Here is a 13,428-nt window from a genome sequence, read left to right as displayed (position 1 = left end):
GTGATTAGCTATCCAATTTATTTCTAGCGTTGAAGCTGTGGTGCTGTGGCAGCAAGAGAGGGTCAGACAGGGATAGCTGTAGCCAGTGAAGAGCGAGATGTAGGAGAGGAAGAGGAGGAAGAGGGCGGCAGCCAACACGCAGCTGTGGAAGAGCCAGCGAGGTCAGAAGCAACAGGTGAGATAAACAGCAAACCCAGAGACAGAGCTGTGTAATGTTCAGTTATTTATCTGTGACCATGGTGGTGATGCCGGGTGTGGGAGTGGATGAGGGGCCCAGTTTTGAAGTTTTTGCCCCCCCCCCCCGTCCTGTGCAAACCAGCAACTGTGTTGTCCACCCATGTCAGGACAGCATAGAGCTAATCTGATGACAGTGACTGGAAACAGCCGAACCCACAGCAGTTGTGTGCTAAACTGTAGCTGCAGGCAGCTACATTTACACCGGCTGAGGAAGGAGGCCGTTACCCAACAGGTGAATTTGTTCCACTGATGTCACAGTCCGCTTCTGCACACGCTGAGGGAAACACGTCTGGTGACTGCTCGATGTAGCTTAGCTTCGTCGATAACACACAGTTATAAATGAAGATTGTTGCTGATGTCTGGTAATAAAGTTCTAACAGTCAAGTAAAAGCAAAATGTCTTTCTATTTGTAGTGGTGCATTGTGACTGATGTTTACCTTACTAGGGACTACGGATGTAAATTATCATTTTTGCTACAACCTGGAATGTTTACATTGTGTATTTTATACTGATGTTCATTTACCTGCATTGTCCCTATCAAATAAATAAATAAATAAATAAAAGAAAAATGTGCTTATTCTCAGTTAAAATGTCCCTTTTTCCCTTTTATCTGTTAGGCAGCCTTATCTAGCAGCTCCCTGTGTTTGCTCACCATCTGGTCTTTCTGTACAGTGTGTGACATCTCCAAGCAATCAATAAGGGTGCTCCTCTGGGTGGTCAATTATAACGTAAGGGTGGCTTTGAATTGTGTACCCTCAAGATCAAAAGACTGTGCACCACCAACCAAAACTAATGAGACACACACACACACACATATATATATATCTACGATACGTTTCTGTCTCCTCTTCCCTCTCTCACACACACACACACACACACACACACACACACACACACACACACACACACACACACACAACTAACGTATCTGTGACGATTAGACACTACGTGCCCTCACGTCAGCAGTGCACCCAAAAAAATCTCTCCTCTTTATTATTTATAAAGTCTTTTTTTGTCCCGGAGTTAAAATAAAAAAAGGGGGTCGCGGGAAAAAAAAAAAGGAGGGGGAAGAGGGGGCCGTGAAGGAGGGTTAAGTGAACAAGAGGAAGGCAGGCTCATTCTCATCCATCTCTTCTTCTCCTCTATTATTCATCAGCTTCTTCTCATCCCTCGTACAGCATGCTGATGGAGGATAAAATAGGTCACAGAGGGATAGGCTGGTGCTCGCACAGTGACTGATGTCTTGCCTGACATACTGTGCACTCGCCCCCTCCTACTTCCCTGCATCCCTCGCTCCTCTTCCTCTCCCTTTTACTTCCCTGCTGCTGCCGCCACCGTCGTGTCATCCCATCTTTTCTCACCTGCTCGCTCTCTCTCTCTCTCTCTCTTCTCCCGTCACTGCTTCTCCCTGCTCTCCATCCCCTCACATCCCTCCCATCTTTTGATGATTCCTGAATTCTGTCATTCCTCATCTCAGCTCACGGTCTTCTCTCTTTCTCTCTCCCCAGTCTCCTTCCTGCTTGTTATAGAGGAGTAAAACTCAGACAAAGGAAATGTGTTGCCGCTAACTATCTGCAGGGAGCACACCAAACAAATATGGATCTTGCTATAGGAGGGGAAAGGAGGACCAGGTAAGCAAAAGTTGTGGGAGAACAACAACTTAGCTGGCACGAGTATAGAGCAGGAAAGTTCAATCAGAGGGAAAGGAAAAGACAGAGGCATGTTTTTATATGAGCCGTACTACTTGGTGTACTAGTCCCTGAGCTGTCACAACTCACTCTCCACCTGTGAGACTGACTGCACTAACAAAGGCGTCCACTAGATGGAGACAAATCCTACTCAGCTATACACACACATACAAAGTACAGTTTGGATATTGGAAGTATTGAAAATTAGATTTCAATAAAAATATTTGCACCGTAAACAAAATGTAGTTTGATCATTTATTTATTTCATTTAACTTGTTAATGACTTGATATTCTGATGGAGTTTCTGAGCTGTCCTCATCTTGATAGGACCGTGTTTGTTGTTCACTGAACCGTAAGAGGAGGGTCATGAATGTCCACAGTTGACTGACTGACTGACTGAGTGATGAAGTTACATCATTGGTCGGCCAAGCATTGGACTCTTTCTATTGGCCATTACTCTTTCAAAAATGATTAGGTGCAAACTGTTTCCATTACGTTATCAGGGAGTGTGACTTGTTTCAACATGTTTTACCCACAATGGGCTTTAGAGCTGCACTAATGAATCCTCGATGGAGAGTTTTCTGGCATCCAACTGTTTTGGTTCACTCTCTCACCAACCTAACTTCCAGCAGCAGCAGACAGCTGTTTGATAAATCCACAGTATCCTACCTGCCTCACGACATACAGCAGTTTTTGTGGAGCAGTGTTTCATGAACACAAACATATTTATCTCAGGAGTCGTTGGAGACTAAAACAGAGCTAAAAGTAGAAACATGACTCCAAGTGAATACTAATGTTGCTCCATATCTGCTGGATGTGTAGGTCTCAACTGTAGCCAATGTTTGCTAACATGGTAACTATTACAACTTTAGAAAGAGATAATCTGTCAACGTAGTGTTTACAGTTTGTTCTGATGTATGCTTCACGACTCTGGTCTCAAAACTGACGGCAGTTTTTGGCATTTTTGAAAAAAGTCTCTAAACCGAGCGACAAATGAGCCCCTTATAGAAACTGTTTACACTAATTAATTTTGAAAGCGCTACGGCCAATGGAGAAACTCTAACTCAGTCACATGGTATTCAGCTGACCAATGGTGGAACTGTGATCACTCAACTTTATCACTCAGTCAGTCACAGACATTCACAATTATAGGGCCGGAACCCGCTGCTGCGGTCCAGCCAAAAATATCAGCATTAAATATTATATTATTAGAACAGTCAATGTTGTTAATGAGTTATTTTATTAAAAATGAAAACCGTTGAGCTTGAAAAACCTTAATAACCATAATGCACAGGTAGACCTACACATTAAAAATATTTAATAAAGGCACATTTCATTTGATCAGTTGGAGGATAGTTAAATGTTTTTTGTTTTGTTTTGAAATTTCGCCTTTACTGAATTATTTGCAGTACTGTTACAAAAATATTTTACACACACACACACACACACACACACACACACACACACACACACACACACACACACACACACAGTTTGGCGTATTCCACTACTGGTCTTCATAGAAGACTTTAGCCATGGCGAGGGCAACCTTGGCGACCTTTTTGTCCTTGGCGTCGGCGCCCATGTTCGCTCGTGCCAGTCCAATCCAGTACTGCTCTGTGCGGATCTGGTAATCCGTCACATTCTCCCCCTCCTGCACTGCTGGGTGCTCTTCTTCATCTGGAAACACACAGAGAGGTTAAAGGTGCTTGTTCAAAATATCACGGTCAGATTTAATGAGAACAGCTGCAATCCAGCTGTTTTTCTGCCAAATCTGATGGCACAGAGACTGGTCAGTAGAAGCTGCCAGTGGGCTGGTTTGTTTACAAAAATCTGATTCATTTGTGTTACAATGCTGCAAACATCTGTTAGAGGAACACAGACATACACACAGCTACAACTAAAGATCATATGACTGACACACAGACAGGCAGACAACACAGACAACCTTTTTTGGCTGTTGGTTGTTGCAATGTTTCTGGAGCTTCACACACATTAGAGAGTAAAAGTCAGGATTATAGCTCCAACCAATACTGTGTTTCTGAGGCAGTTACCTCTAGAATTTAAACATGTAATAACCATATTTTAGGCAACTATTCATCACTTAACATAAACAAAATATTTCATCGGGATCCCACATTTGGTTTTGATTATATATAAATGGGGTTAATGGTGCACATTTTCACATCATCTCTCCTGGAAGGCATTCATAGTGCTGTGCTCCATTGTTCACGTGAAAAGTGACAGAAATAGACAGTAGAAAATAGACTGAAAAAAGCAAGTGTGAGGGAGCATGCGCTTATTTTTTGTTACCTCCACACAGCTGGGCTATCGTGGAGTGAAGTGGCTGTGAATGTTTAATGTCGAGCATATCCTTATCTGAACAGTGTTCTTGTTGCTCATTATGAATCACATGAAAAGGAAGAGAGATGAGTGTTAAGACAAAAAAGAGGCTGAATTAATCCCTTGCCTTCCTCATCCTCGCTTTCCTCTTCAGACTCCTCTTCCTCTTCCTCCCCTTCTGGTCCTTTCGCCTCCTCCTCCTCCTCCTCCTCCTCCTCTGACTCAGACTCTTCCAGCCACTCCTGTGTCTCTGTGGCGAAAGAATCATAAATCAAAATGAAACCTCACACTCTTCTCTCTCATCTTATCATCACTCAGCACACACTGGCTGCTTTAAGCGACCTGCTGAGGTGACGCTGATTAAATCTCAGATCGTTTTTGTTTGCATGTGTAACCTCAGTGTCTGACTCACTTGGATCCATTTCAACCAGAGTCTCCCACCGGTCCATCTTGTGGAGGTCCAGGCAGTAGAAGTCGTTCAGGGTGAACTGGCGGTCCCCGACCTCAAACATCCCCCCATATAGGTAGAGCTTGCCTTGACGCACCGTTGCCATGGCACTGGACCTTGGGCAGGGCTCCACCAGGGGAGCGGAGGCTGAACCTGAAGAGATAAAGACCTACATGTGAGGACATGTGAATTTTAAATCAGTTTAGTGTGTATGTGTGTGAGTATGTGTGTGTGTGTGTGTGTTTGTGTGTAATCTTGCCATCATCCTCCTCCTCCTCCTCCTCCTCCTCTTCCTCATCCTCCTCCTCCTCCTCCTGAGCTCCAGGGATCACTTCCTTGATGGTCATCACTGTGCCGTCCTCAGTGACGATTTCCTTGATGACCTCAGTGGGTCCTTGAGGTGCCACCCCCTCCCCCTCCCCCTCCTTCCCTGCTCCCTCCCCCTCTGCTCCACCCTTCTTCCCCCTTCGTCGTTTCTTCTTCTCCGTCTTGTTTCCCTGAGCAGACACGCAGAAACAAACAATTAACAACCACAGACAGATGTTGGAGCGGTTCGGCATCACTTCACGTTGTAATGATTTGGTCACACGCCAGAGACGCCAGGCAGAACAATACTTGACAAATGTAGGTGAATAGGTATCATCAAGAGTAAGTGAGGAGGATGGATGAATGGAGCAATTCTCAAATGTCTGCTGCAGCTTATTCCACTCAATCCAAGAGCCAAGAGTTTGTATTTTTGATAAGATTAATTGATAAAGCGTCTAAATCCACAAGCTGGCAGGATTTCCCTCTGTTTCTAACAGGAAACAGATTCCACTGGCAAGAAAAAGCAAAGCATCAATCCAGCCTGAACGCATCTCGTCTGCTTCAGTTCCACTGGGGAGTTTTAGTGTAGACCGAGAATTGTAAACCGGAAATAATTACGAAAATATATATATTTGACCAGCAAAAGCAGCTGAGAGAACGGTAGGATTCAGAATGTGTTTGATCAGTTGCACTGGTGCAGATGATCCAATGACTCATTTTGTAACCAGCGAGCATGTGAAGACAAACAAAGGCAATGAGCCGTACAAAGAAATTAAGATGCACTTGCATAAAGCAACAGCATTCATGTGCTATTTTTCCACAAAGAGAGGACGATGCAGTTGGTGCTGGTGTGCGACTTCGCTGCGTATTTTTTCCCCAAACATGTAAGTTCGTTGATTCACACTCGTGGCCTTGGAGCTTACCCTGAGCAGGCCGGGGAACCAGCGGTTCTTCACCGTGTCGTACAGGTACAGGTCGTTGTAGAAGTCGCCCTCTAACGTCTCCTCCTCTTCCTCATCACAAACCCCGCCAAACAACACCGCCCGCCCCACTGGGCCCACCGCCAGGGAGAAACCAGAGCGAGGTGGGGGTTTGTTACCGGAGGGGCTAACCCTGGACCACGACCACTTCTCTGGAAGACAGAGAAACAGACCCGTCATGAAATACATCAGGAGGGACAGGAGCTGGATGATTTCTATGAATCTTTATCAGTTGTAAGTTATTTGTACCTTGACCATCTTTACCCTCTCGCTTCAGAAGAAACATGTCAGAGTGGATGGTCCCCTTCTCTACGTCCTTCTTGACTCTCTAGATAAACACAAACATTGGTGTTAGATAGAGACCACGATACGAAAAATCAATAAAATCAATATGGGGGAGGGACACATGCAGCTATCGCATCACTCACCACTTTAGAGTATCCCCCGTAGATGATGACACCCGTGCCGTCGGGTGTGGAGGTCATCTGACATGCAGAGCGTGGGCAGGGGGCGGAGCCTGATGGAGCCAGGCGTGACCAGGTGAAGGTGTCCAGGGAGAAAGAGTAGATGTCATTGTAATAGATAAAGTCCCTGGGGGGGAGGGGGGGGGCAGGAGAGAAAAGAGCAGAAACTGAGCAAAAAGTAGAAAACCTGTTGCAGGAAGACAAACCAAAAAGATCTTCAAGCTCCATGAAGCAATTTTACACATGAACAGCAAGAGCTTAATAACAACAACACCAGTACATCACTACACTGCACAAAGAATATTTCATCCGGATCTGTGATACTTTATATACATTCTTGAAGTTGTAGTAATTGTTTGTTGTTTTTTTTTTGGTCACTTGGGGGTAGAACTCCAAAACAAACTGAATACCACACACACACACCTGACATTTTGTGCCCTTATAAAGTTGCTTATTTATACACCCGGCAGACGCATTTTATTTTCCCTTGTGTTGTTGTACACTGATGAATTTAAGCTGTTGTTTGGTGCAGGGTTGAAGGTACTGTGGATTTACCAGCTGAAAACAGCTGGTTGCCGCTGCTGGAGGTGAGGTCGGTGAGAGCAGTGACCATGAACCAAAACAGTAAAGTCGTGTACCACAAAACCAAAACAACGCACTTAAAGACACAAAAACACTTTATAGCGGGTGGGCGGAGCTGCAGAGTCAGGTGATACGCTGACACGCGCTCTGACATGAGAGGGAGGCAGGTTACAGTTTAAGACAAGTCTCTTTTTTTGATACTTATATTAAGAGTCACTTCAGACATTTTTAGTGCATAATTAAAATATATATAATAATATATATAATAAAATAAGGGGCTTTAACCACAGATTAAACTACATGTTTGTTTGTTTGTGTACTTATGTTTGTGTACTTATGTTTGTTTGGTTCATGTAAATTGTCCTTGTCCTTCGCTTGGGTGCTTAAAATCAAATTTATTATTATTATTGTTGTATTTGCACTTATTTTATACATTTCATACTTAAACAGCCAATCTGTGTTATGCCCCTATGAACAAATACAACTTATAAAAATGTGATGTATTCACTATAATAGAAGGAACGTAATTGATCTAATTTAAGGATTTAATAAGTTTCTTGCTGCATCAAATTTAACATTATTTTCAAAGTTCACTTGTTAAAGATATCAAGACCGTGATAAAGTCACACATTACCTGCTCACCATGATCACCATTAAACAGACCAGCTGTCCTTTATTATTATTCAGTAACTTCTGCCTACCTGGTGCTCTCATGGAAACCTCCAAACACCAGCAGCTGTCTCTTGCTGAGGACCATCCGGTGGCCGCTGCGACCCGACGGACCACCAGGCGCCCTGGAAAAACACAACGGTCATTTGGTTTTAAACATAAAGTGACGCAGCACAACACCTCTCACCCATGGGACTAGTTTTACCTGATCAAGTTGAAACTTTATGAAGCTACTAAATTGCATATTACATTATATCATAGATTAAATTACTTAGGATGACCTAATAAATGTATTTTTCATATAATAGTAATAGTCACCCTCAGTTCCCTGTATTCATACATTCAATCTCCTGACCATTACTTCCATTTATCCAGCCTTACATTTATTATTACATCTGTTTTAATGACCGTGTGCACGCACTTGATGTTCTCCCAGGTGTGTGTCGCCAGGTGGAGCACCCAGAGGTCCTTGTAGTGGTAGAACTGTTCCCCATTTGGAGAGGCAAACTCTCCCCCAAACACCCAGAGCTGGCCCCCACCCTGGGGAACTACCACCGCCTGAGGGGAGGAGAACAAAGGAGGGAGGGAAGGAGTGAGACAAAGGGGAGGAAGAGGACTGCGTAAACAGAGTGAGATAAGGAGCTCAGATTTAACTGGCTTTCTTGCAACATGATGACATTGCTGATATGTTTCAGTTTCCTCTGATCTGAGCTACAGCAGTCTGCCCCCTTGTGGCTTAAATGACGATTCACATCATTGATCACATTCACATTCAAAAAGGTCTCCCAATGGAAATGTCACCTGCTATTGTGAATCAAATGCTCTGAAATGTGGTATTTGCTGGCAGCGGTTCTAAATCAGATAAAGAAATCACTGTGTTGTGTGAAGGTGAGCTGATAAATGACCAAAACAAACTCGAGGATCCACTTTATGGGCTCACCTGGTGAGAGCAGCGTGGTGGAGGAGGGTTGGGGATCTCTGATTTAACCCAACTGTTCTTCTTGATGTTGTAGAAATACAAATCGTTGTACAGATAAGTCTGCAAAAAAGGAAACAACATGTTTTTACATTGAAAATTTTATTCAGGAGAATTTCTCCTGGAACACGCTGACAAAACTGGGAAAAGGAGGAAACATGGCTCATGAGCTTTACTTCATACACAGTTTGTACATTGGGGATGATTGTGAAACTGTGCTGGTGTGTTTAATATAAAACAAAACTCTGGTTAGTGAATGTTTACAGCGACAACAAAGATTGCTTCTGCTGTATAGAAGTTGCCATAACTACGGCTATATGACCTGATAGACTAATGAGCTTATTCAATGTTGTTCAAAGGACATATTTGGAAAGTCAGCATTAAAAGTGAAAAAAATCATAACTGACAAACGTAGAGAAGCGTGTTTTTGACTACCTTCTTTCCATTGAACAACTCTCCTCCAAACAGGATGAGTTCATCTTTCTCAGGATGGGCAGAGAAAGACGCATTCAATCTGAAAAGCAAGAAGAGACATGATTCATGTATTGTGTTACAATCTCCCCTGTAAAAGCTTTTTAGCCACACTATCTTCATGGCCCCAAGGAGGGCAATGTTGGTGTGTTGGGCAATGAATCAAGACTGAAATATCTCAACAACTATCAGACTGATTGCCTTGACGTTTTATACACATGTTTCTAGATGATGTATCCTGATGAAGTGTGGTGCGGTGCGGTTACTTTTCCTCTTGTACCGCCATGACGTTGACATTTGTTGTTTTAAGTTAAATTAAAAAAAGTCTCACCAACTATTGGATGGATTGCCATGAAATTTGGTGCACAATCTTTTTAGTGATCCCCTGAACATCCATGTTTTAACTTTAATATGTTTCCATCAGCCTACTTTGTGTTTAGTGCTAAACTGGTTTGGGATGTGTGGGAAAACTCATGATACTCTTCTACACCTCTAAGACAGACTTCTCCTCTCTGGATAGAGATTTAGATTTCCACAGGATAAGACATAACTTTCTCTCTCATGCCATCAAAATGTTAAATGTTCATGATGATGATCTTCCATAAAGAACTGGAGGATGATGTTGTTTTAACCATTAATAACTGGGATGATCATGGATAAGTGACACATTTCCCAAAAGGGAGACTAAAGCAGAAGCTGAAGAAAGCGCAGTCTTTTACCTTGGTGATGGAGGAGGACATGTCGTCTCTACAACCTGGGTCTTCTTTGCATCCAGATTCTGAAACTCTGCAATTAAAGCCTCCAGATCCTCCTAAAGATAGGAGAAGGAAGGAAGGAAGGAAGGAAGGAAGGAAGGAAGGAAGGAAGGAAACATTATAAGGACAAAAACAGAAGTTTCACTAATTTTTATTGAGAGATGAATTTTAATGAGCACCTTTAGTAAACGCTGTAGTGAACTGAACAGCTAGCTAGCCAGAGAGCTAACACTAGTTGTTAACGGCCGTTTATGAATATGAACGACAAGGTACAACGCTAAACATTAGCTGCTCTTCGTGACATATGAAAATAACGAACCGTTAGTCCATGTTCAACGTTACCTCTTCTCGTTTGGACCTCTTTGAAACCTTTTTCTCCATTTTGGCAGCTGTCTTCTCTGCGCCCTTCACCTTCTTCTCTTTCTTGCCTTTTTTGCCCATTTCGGTTGTGATAAAGTGACTGTTATTTTTTTTTAATTCCTTGTTTTTTTTAACCAGTTATTTGACTCAATTCAGTGCCGCATGGAAATCCAAACAAACTCGCATGCCGATTTTTTTTTCCTCTGACAAGCGACATTTACTTCCGGCAACAAACTTGGCGTAAGAACAGTGCGGAAATGAAACAGCGCCCTCTAGCGCGTCGGATGACACGGTGACTGTCAAAGCGAAGAGCAACATACCACCACACCCTCTACAATGCTGATGCATGCAGGTCGTTTTCTTACAGGTCTGATAACAGCTTACTGTGCCCTGAAAGATGTAAAAAACACACACACACACACACACACACACACACACACACACACACACACACACACACAAAAAAACAGCAGTTACCTTTATGGTTTGATACTGAGCAGCTAGAAAAGTTTCATACAAGTTAATATTTTTTTAAATGAATGAAAAATTAAATGAAAAAAAAAAGAAAAAAGAGCAAAAGCTTGGAAATGTTTTTGATCCGAAGAGGCAGGACAGAAAATTTGACCCTGTTAATATAATGTGGGACCTCGTTTTAGGTTTAATGGAGCCATTCTGCCACAAAGTTTACTTGTGTGATACCTATAGTGTATGTGTATGTGTATGTGTTTTCTAATATTCTGTCCCCCTCAATTACATAAATGGAAAGGACAAAAAACTTAAAACAACTTGTAGTCCAGCAGAACACCACATGTAGCAATTACATCAATAATAAACCGAAGGATGGATCTTGTCTTGTGGCTTTATGTGTGTTTGATTTGTGTTACTTGATAATAAAATGTATAAGGAAATGCATAGATAATAAAGGACCTTCTTAAGCCAAATTACATTTCATGTATCAATAAAATGTTACATTTAAACAAACAAACAAATAAATTATGCAAAACAACAAAAATATAGCAGCAAGTGACGCTAATGATGCAGATGGTGATGGTGATGATTCTAATGATGATGATGATGATGATCAAGTTTTGGAGAGGTATTGTGTGTTTTTACACACTTCATGTCCCCATGTGCAGCGTGTTTGAAATGCACACGTGTGCATTTATCTTCAGTGTGTGTGGAATGTCACAGAGAGAAACCGACAGATACTAATGAGCAATAAAGTCTTGACACCCTGATACGGCATTTTTTTGTAACTAAAGCCTCTCTGGCAGACCCTGCACACACACACACACACACACACACACACACACACACACACACACAGCAGTGATCCATCCTGTTTATTGTAGTTTCAGATCTAACATTTGTCAGTTTTCAATTAAATATATTGTTTGATTTTTGGAAGATGCTTTGGGTCAGGGAAACACTTTTTTCCAATGATAAATTGAGCGCTCTTTAAAAATGGATGACAGTTCAGATTACGGCCAGAAGAGGGCAGCTGTGTGTTTCTCTGAACCCAGTCATACAAAACCTTCACAGAAGACTTGAGCAATAGCATTACAGCAGCACAACCACCCTCAGCTCTATTGTGTATTTTATCCCTTGATAATTAGAGGTTGAGGAATATTTTAGTGTCTGACACTGGAAGAGATAAAATATCCAACTAAGCTGACACCTAGATATTGAATAATGATCCTTTCTTTTCCAAAGGAATATTACCCAGAATTAAATGTGCTGCTCGAATTATTGCTCAAGGTGGCTGATATAAATTGCTTTCACAATACAAGTGAGGATTTATGAATCTCCTTTGAATGGATCGGTCCTCTCAGGTTACATGGCAGCGTTATCCCTCGTTTCCATCACTTGTAATTATTTCATATCTATTCACAACAATAAAAAAAATGGAGGGGACAATGTTCAGAACTGCCACATGAATCCGTCAGAGCTGTAGGTATCGGCTCATTCCAGCCATCTGTCAGCATATTGTGATATTAATTTTCCCTTCCCAGCATCTACAAATACTCACAAAAGGTTATACACGGATGTACACACACACGCTTGTATCAGATGACCACACACACACACACACACACACACACCAATACCGCACATGACTGCTGCTCTGCCCACCACTCACTCCTGACTGCTATCCTTTGTTGCTTGTCTGAGGCGCCCCAGGGTGTGTGTGTGTGTGTGTGTGTGTGTGTGTGTGTGTGTGTGTGTGTGTGTGTGTGTGTGTGTGTGTTTGTGTGTGTGCATTTGATTTGCATGTGAGTAACGGACACAATGTGATACGTGATGATTGATATGCGATTGATTTGATCTTCCCTGCGTGTGCCTGCATGTGTCTTTATATAGTAAAAGATGTGGAGAGCGAGAGCAATTTATTTGGAGGGAACATTCAGCAAAGAGCCTGAAGGACCATCATGTTCTCCACCTCAGGGCAGTGCAGGGCAGTCACACATTTCATCACAAGTTCTCCTCTTGTCCTGTTAAAGTCCTGTCAAGCAGTTAATTAACATAATGTGCAACAAATTCACATTGTACTTATGTTTAAAATAAGACTTACACTCCCCAGTTGTTTCACAGTGTAACGTCTCAGTGTACTCACACATTAAATAAACATACATAAACCAAATAAATGATAAGTATTTTTTAAAGGGGATCATATATTGAAATATGTTCAGAAAGTTCGTCCCAACGCTGTTGTAGAAGTTCCCACAAATGTGTTACACTAACCCAAACCATCACAGATTGTTCCACCACCGCCTTTGTACAGACAGAAGGTTTGTAATCCATCAACCTGCAGGAATTGTTTGCATTAACTTTCCGGGCTTCGTTTAACTTCCATTGTCGCCAGGAAGCTGGAAATTAACCACTTTCAACTCCACTATCCAAACCCTTTATCCTTATAGGGTCGCGGAGGGGCTGGAGCAGAACCCCAGGTGACACCGGGCCGTGCTGCCCCTGGAACTTTCTGACATTTCTATTAAATTTAAATGATTTTTTTTTACTGTGGGCCATTTTACCACTTACCTTTGTAATATTTAAGGTTCTTCTCTCGGCTTTAACTGCTGAAATTTCAATAAAAATGGTAAAAAAAAAATTAAGATGCTCCAAAACTTATGAGCGGTGGTGTACACCCC

The 13,428-nt window shown here is 42.3% G+C and overlaps 1 protein-coding gene across 1 annotated transcript; it reads right to left on the bottom strand.

Moving 5' to 3' along the window:
- Positions 1–2,166: 2,166 nt before the first annotated feature.
- On the bottom strand, positions 2,167–10,494 carry klhdc4 (kelch domain containing 4). The gene is made up of 13 exons (XM_023411389.2): positions 10,262–10,494; positions 9,884–9,975; positions 9,129–9,207; positions 8,658–8,756; positions 8,139–8,275; positions 7,750–7,842; positions 6,431–6,593; positions 6,252–6,330; positions 5,946–6,154; positions 4,976–5,213; positions 4,681–4,869; positions 4,396–4,518; positions 2,167–3,605 (listed from the first exon to the last, which is right to left on the bottom strand). The coding sequence occupies exons 1-13, from the start codon at positions 10,358–10,360 to the stop codon at positions 3,433–3,435; spliced, it is 1,773 nt and encodes a 590-aa protein (XP_023267157.1). The 5' UTR covers positions 10,361–10,494; the 3' UTR covers positions 2,167–3,432.
- Between the last annotated feature and the right edge of the window lie 2,934 nt (positions 10,495–13,428).

This window comes from Seriola lalandi, unplaced genomic scaffold, assembly GCF_002814215.2.
Source record: "Seriola lalandi dorsalis isolate HSWRI2012SDOR001 ecotype SW California unplaced genomic scaffold, Sedor1 jcf7180002054465, whole genome shotgun sequence".
Classification (NCBI taxonomy): domain Eukaryota; kingdom Metazoa; phylum Chordata; class Actinopteri; order Carangiformes; family Carangidae; genus Seriola; species Seriola lalandi.
The sequence above is the reverse complement of the archived record's forward strand: the minus strand, read 5'-3'. Positions and strand labels throughout refer to the sequence as shown.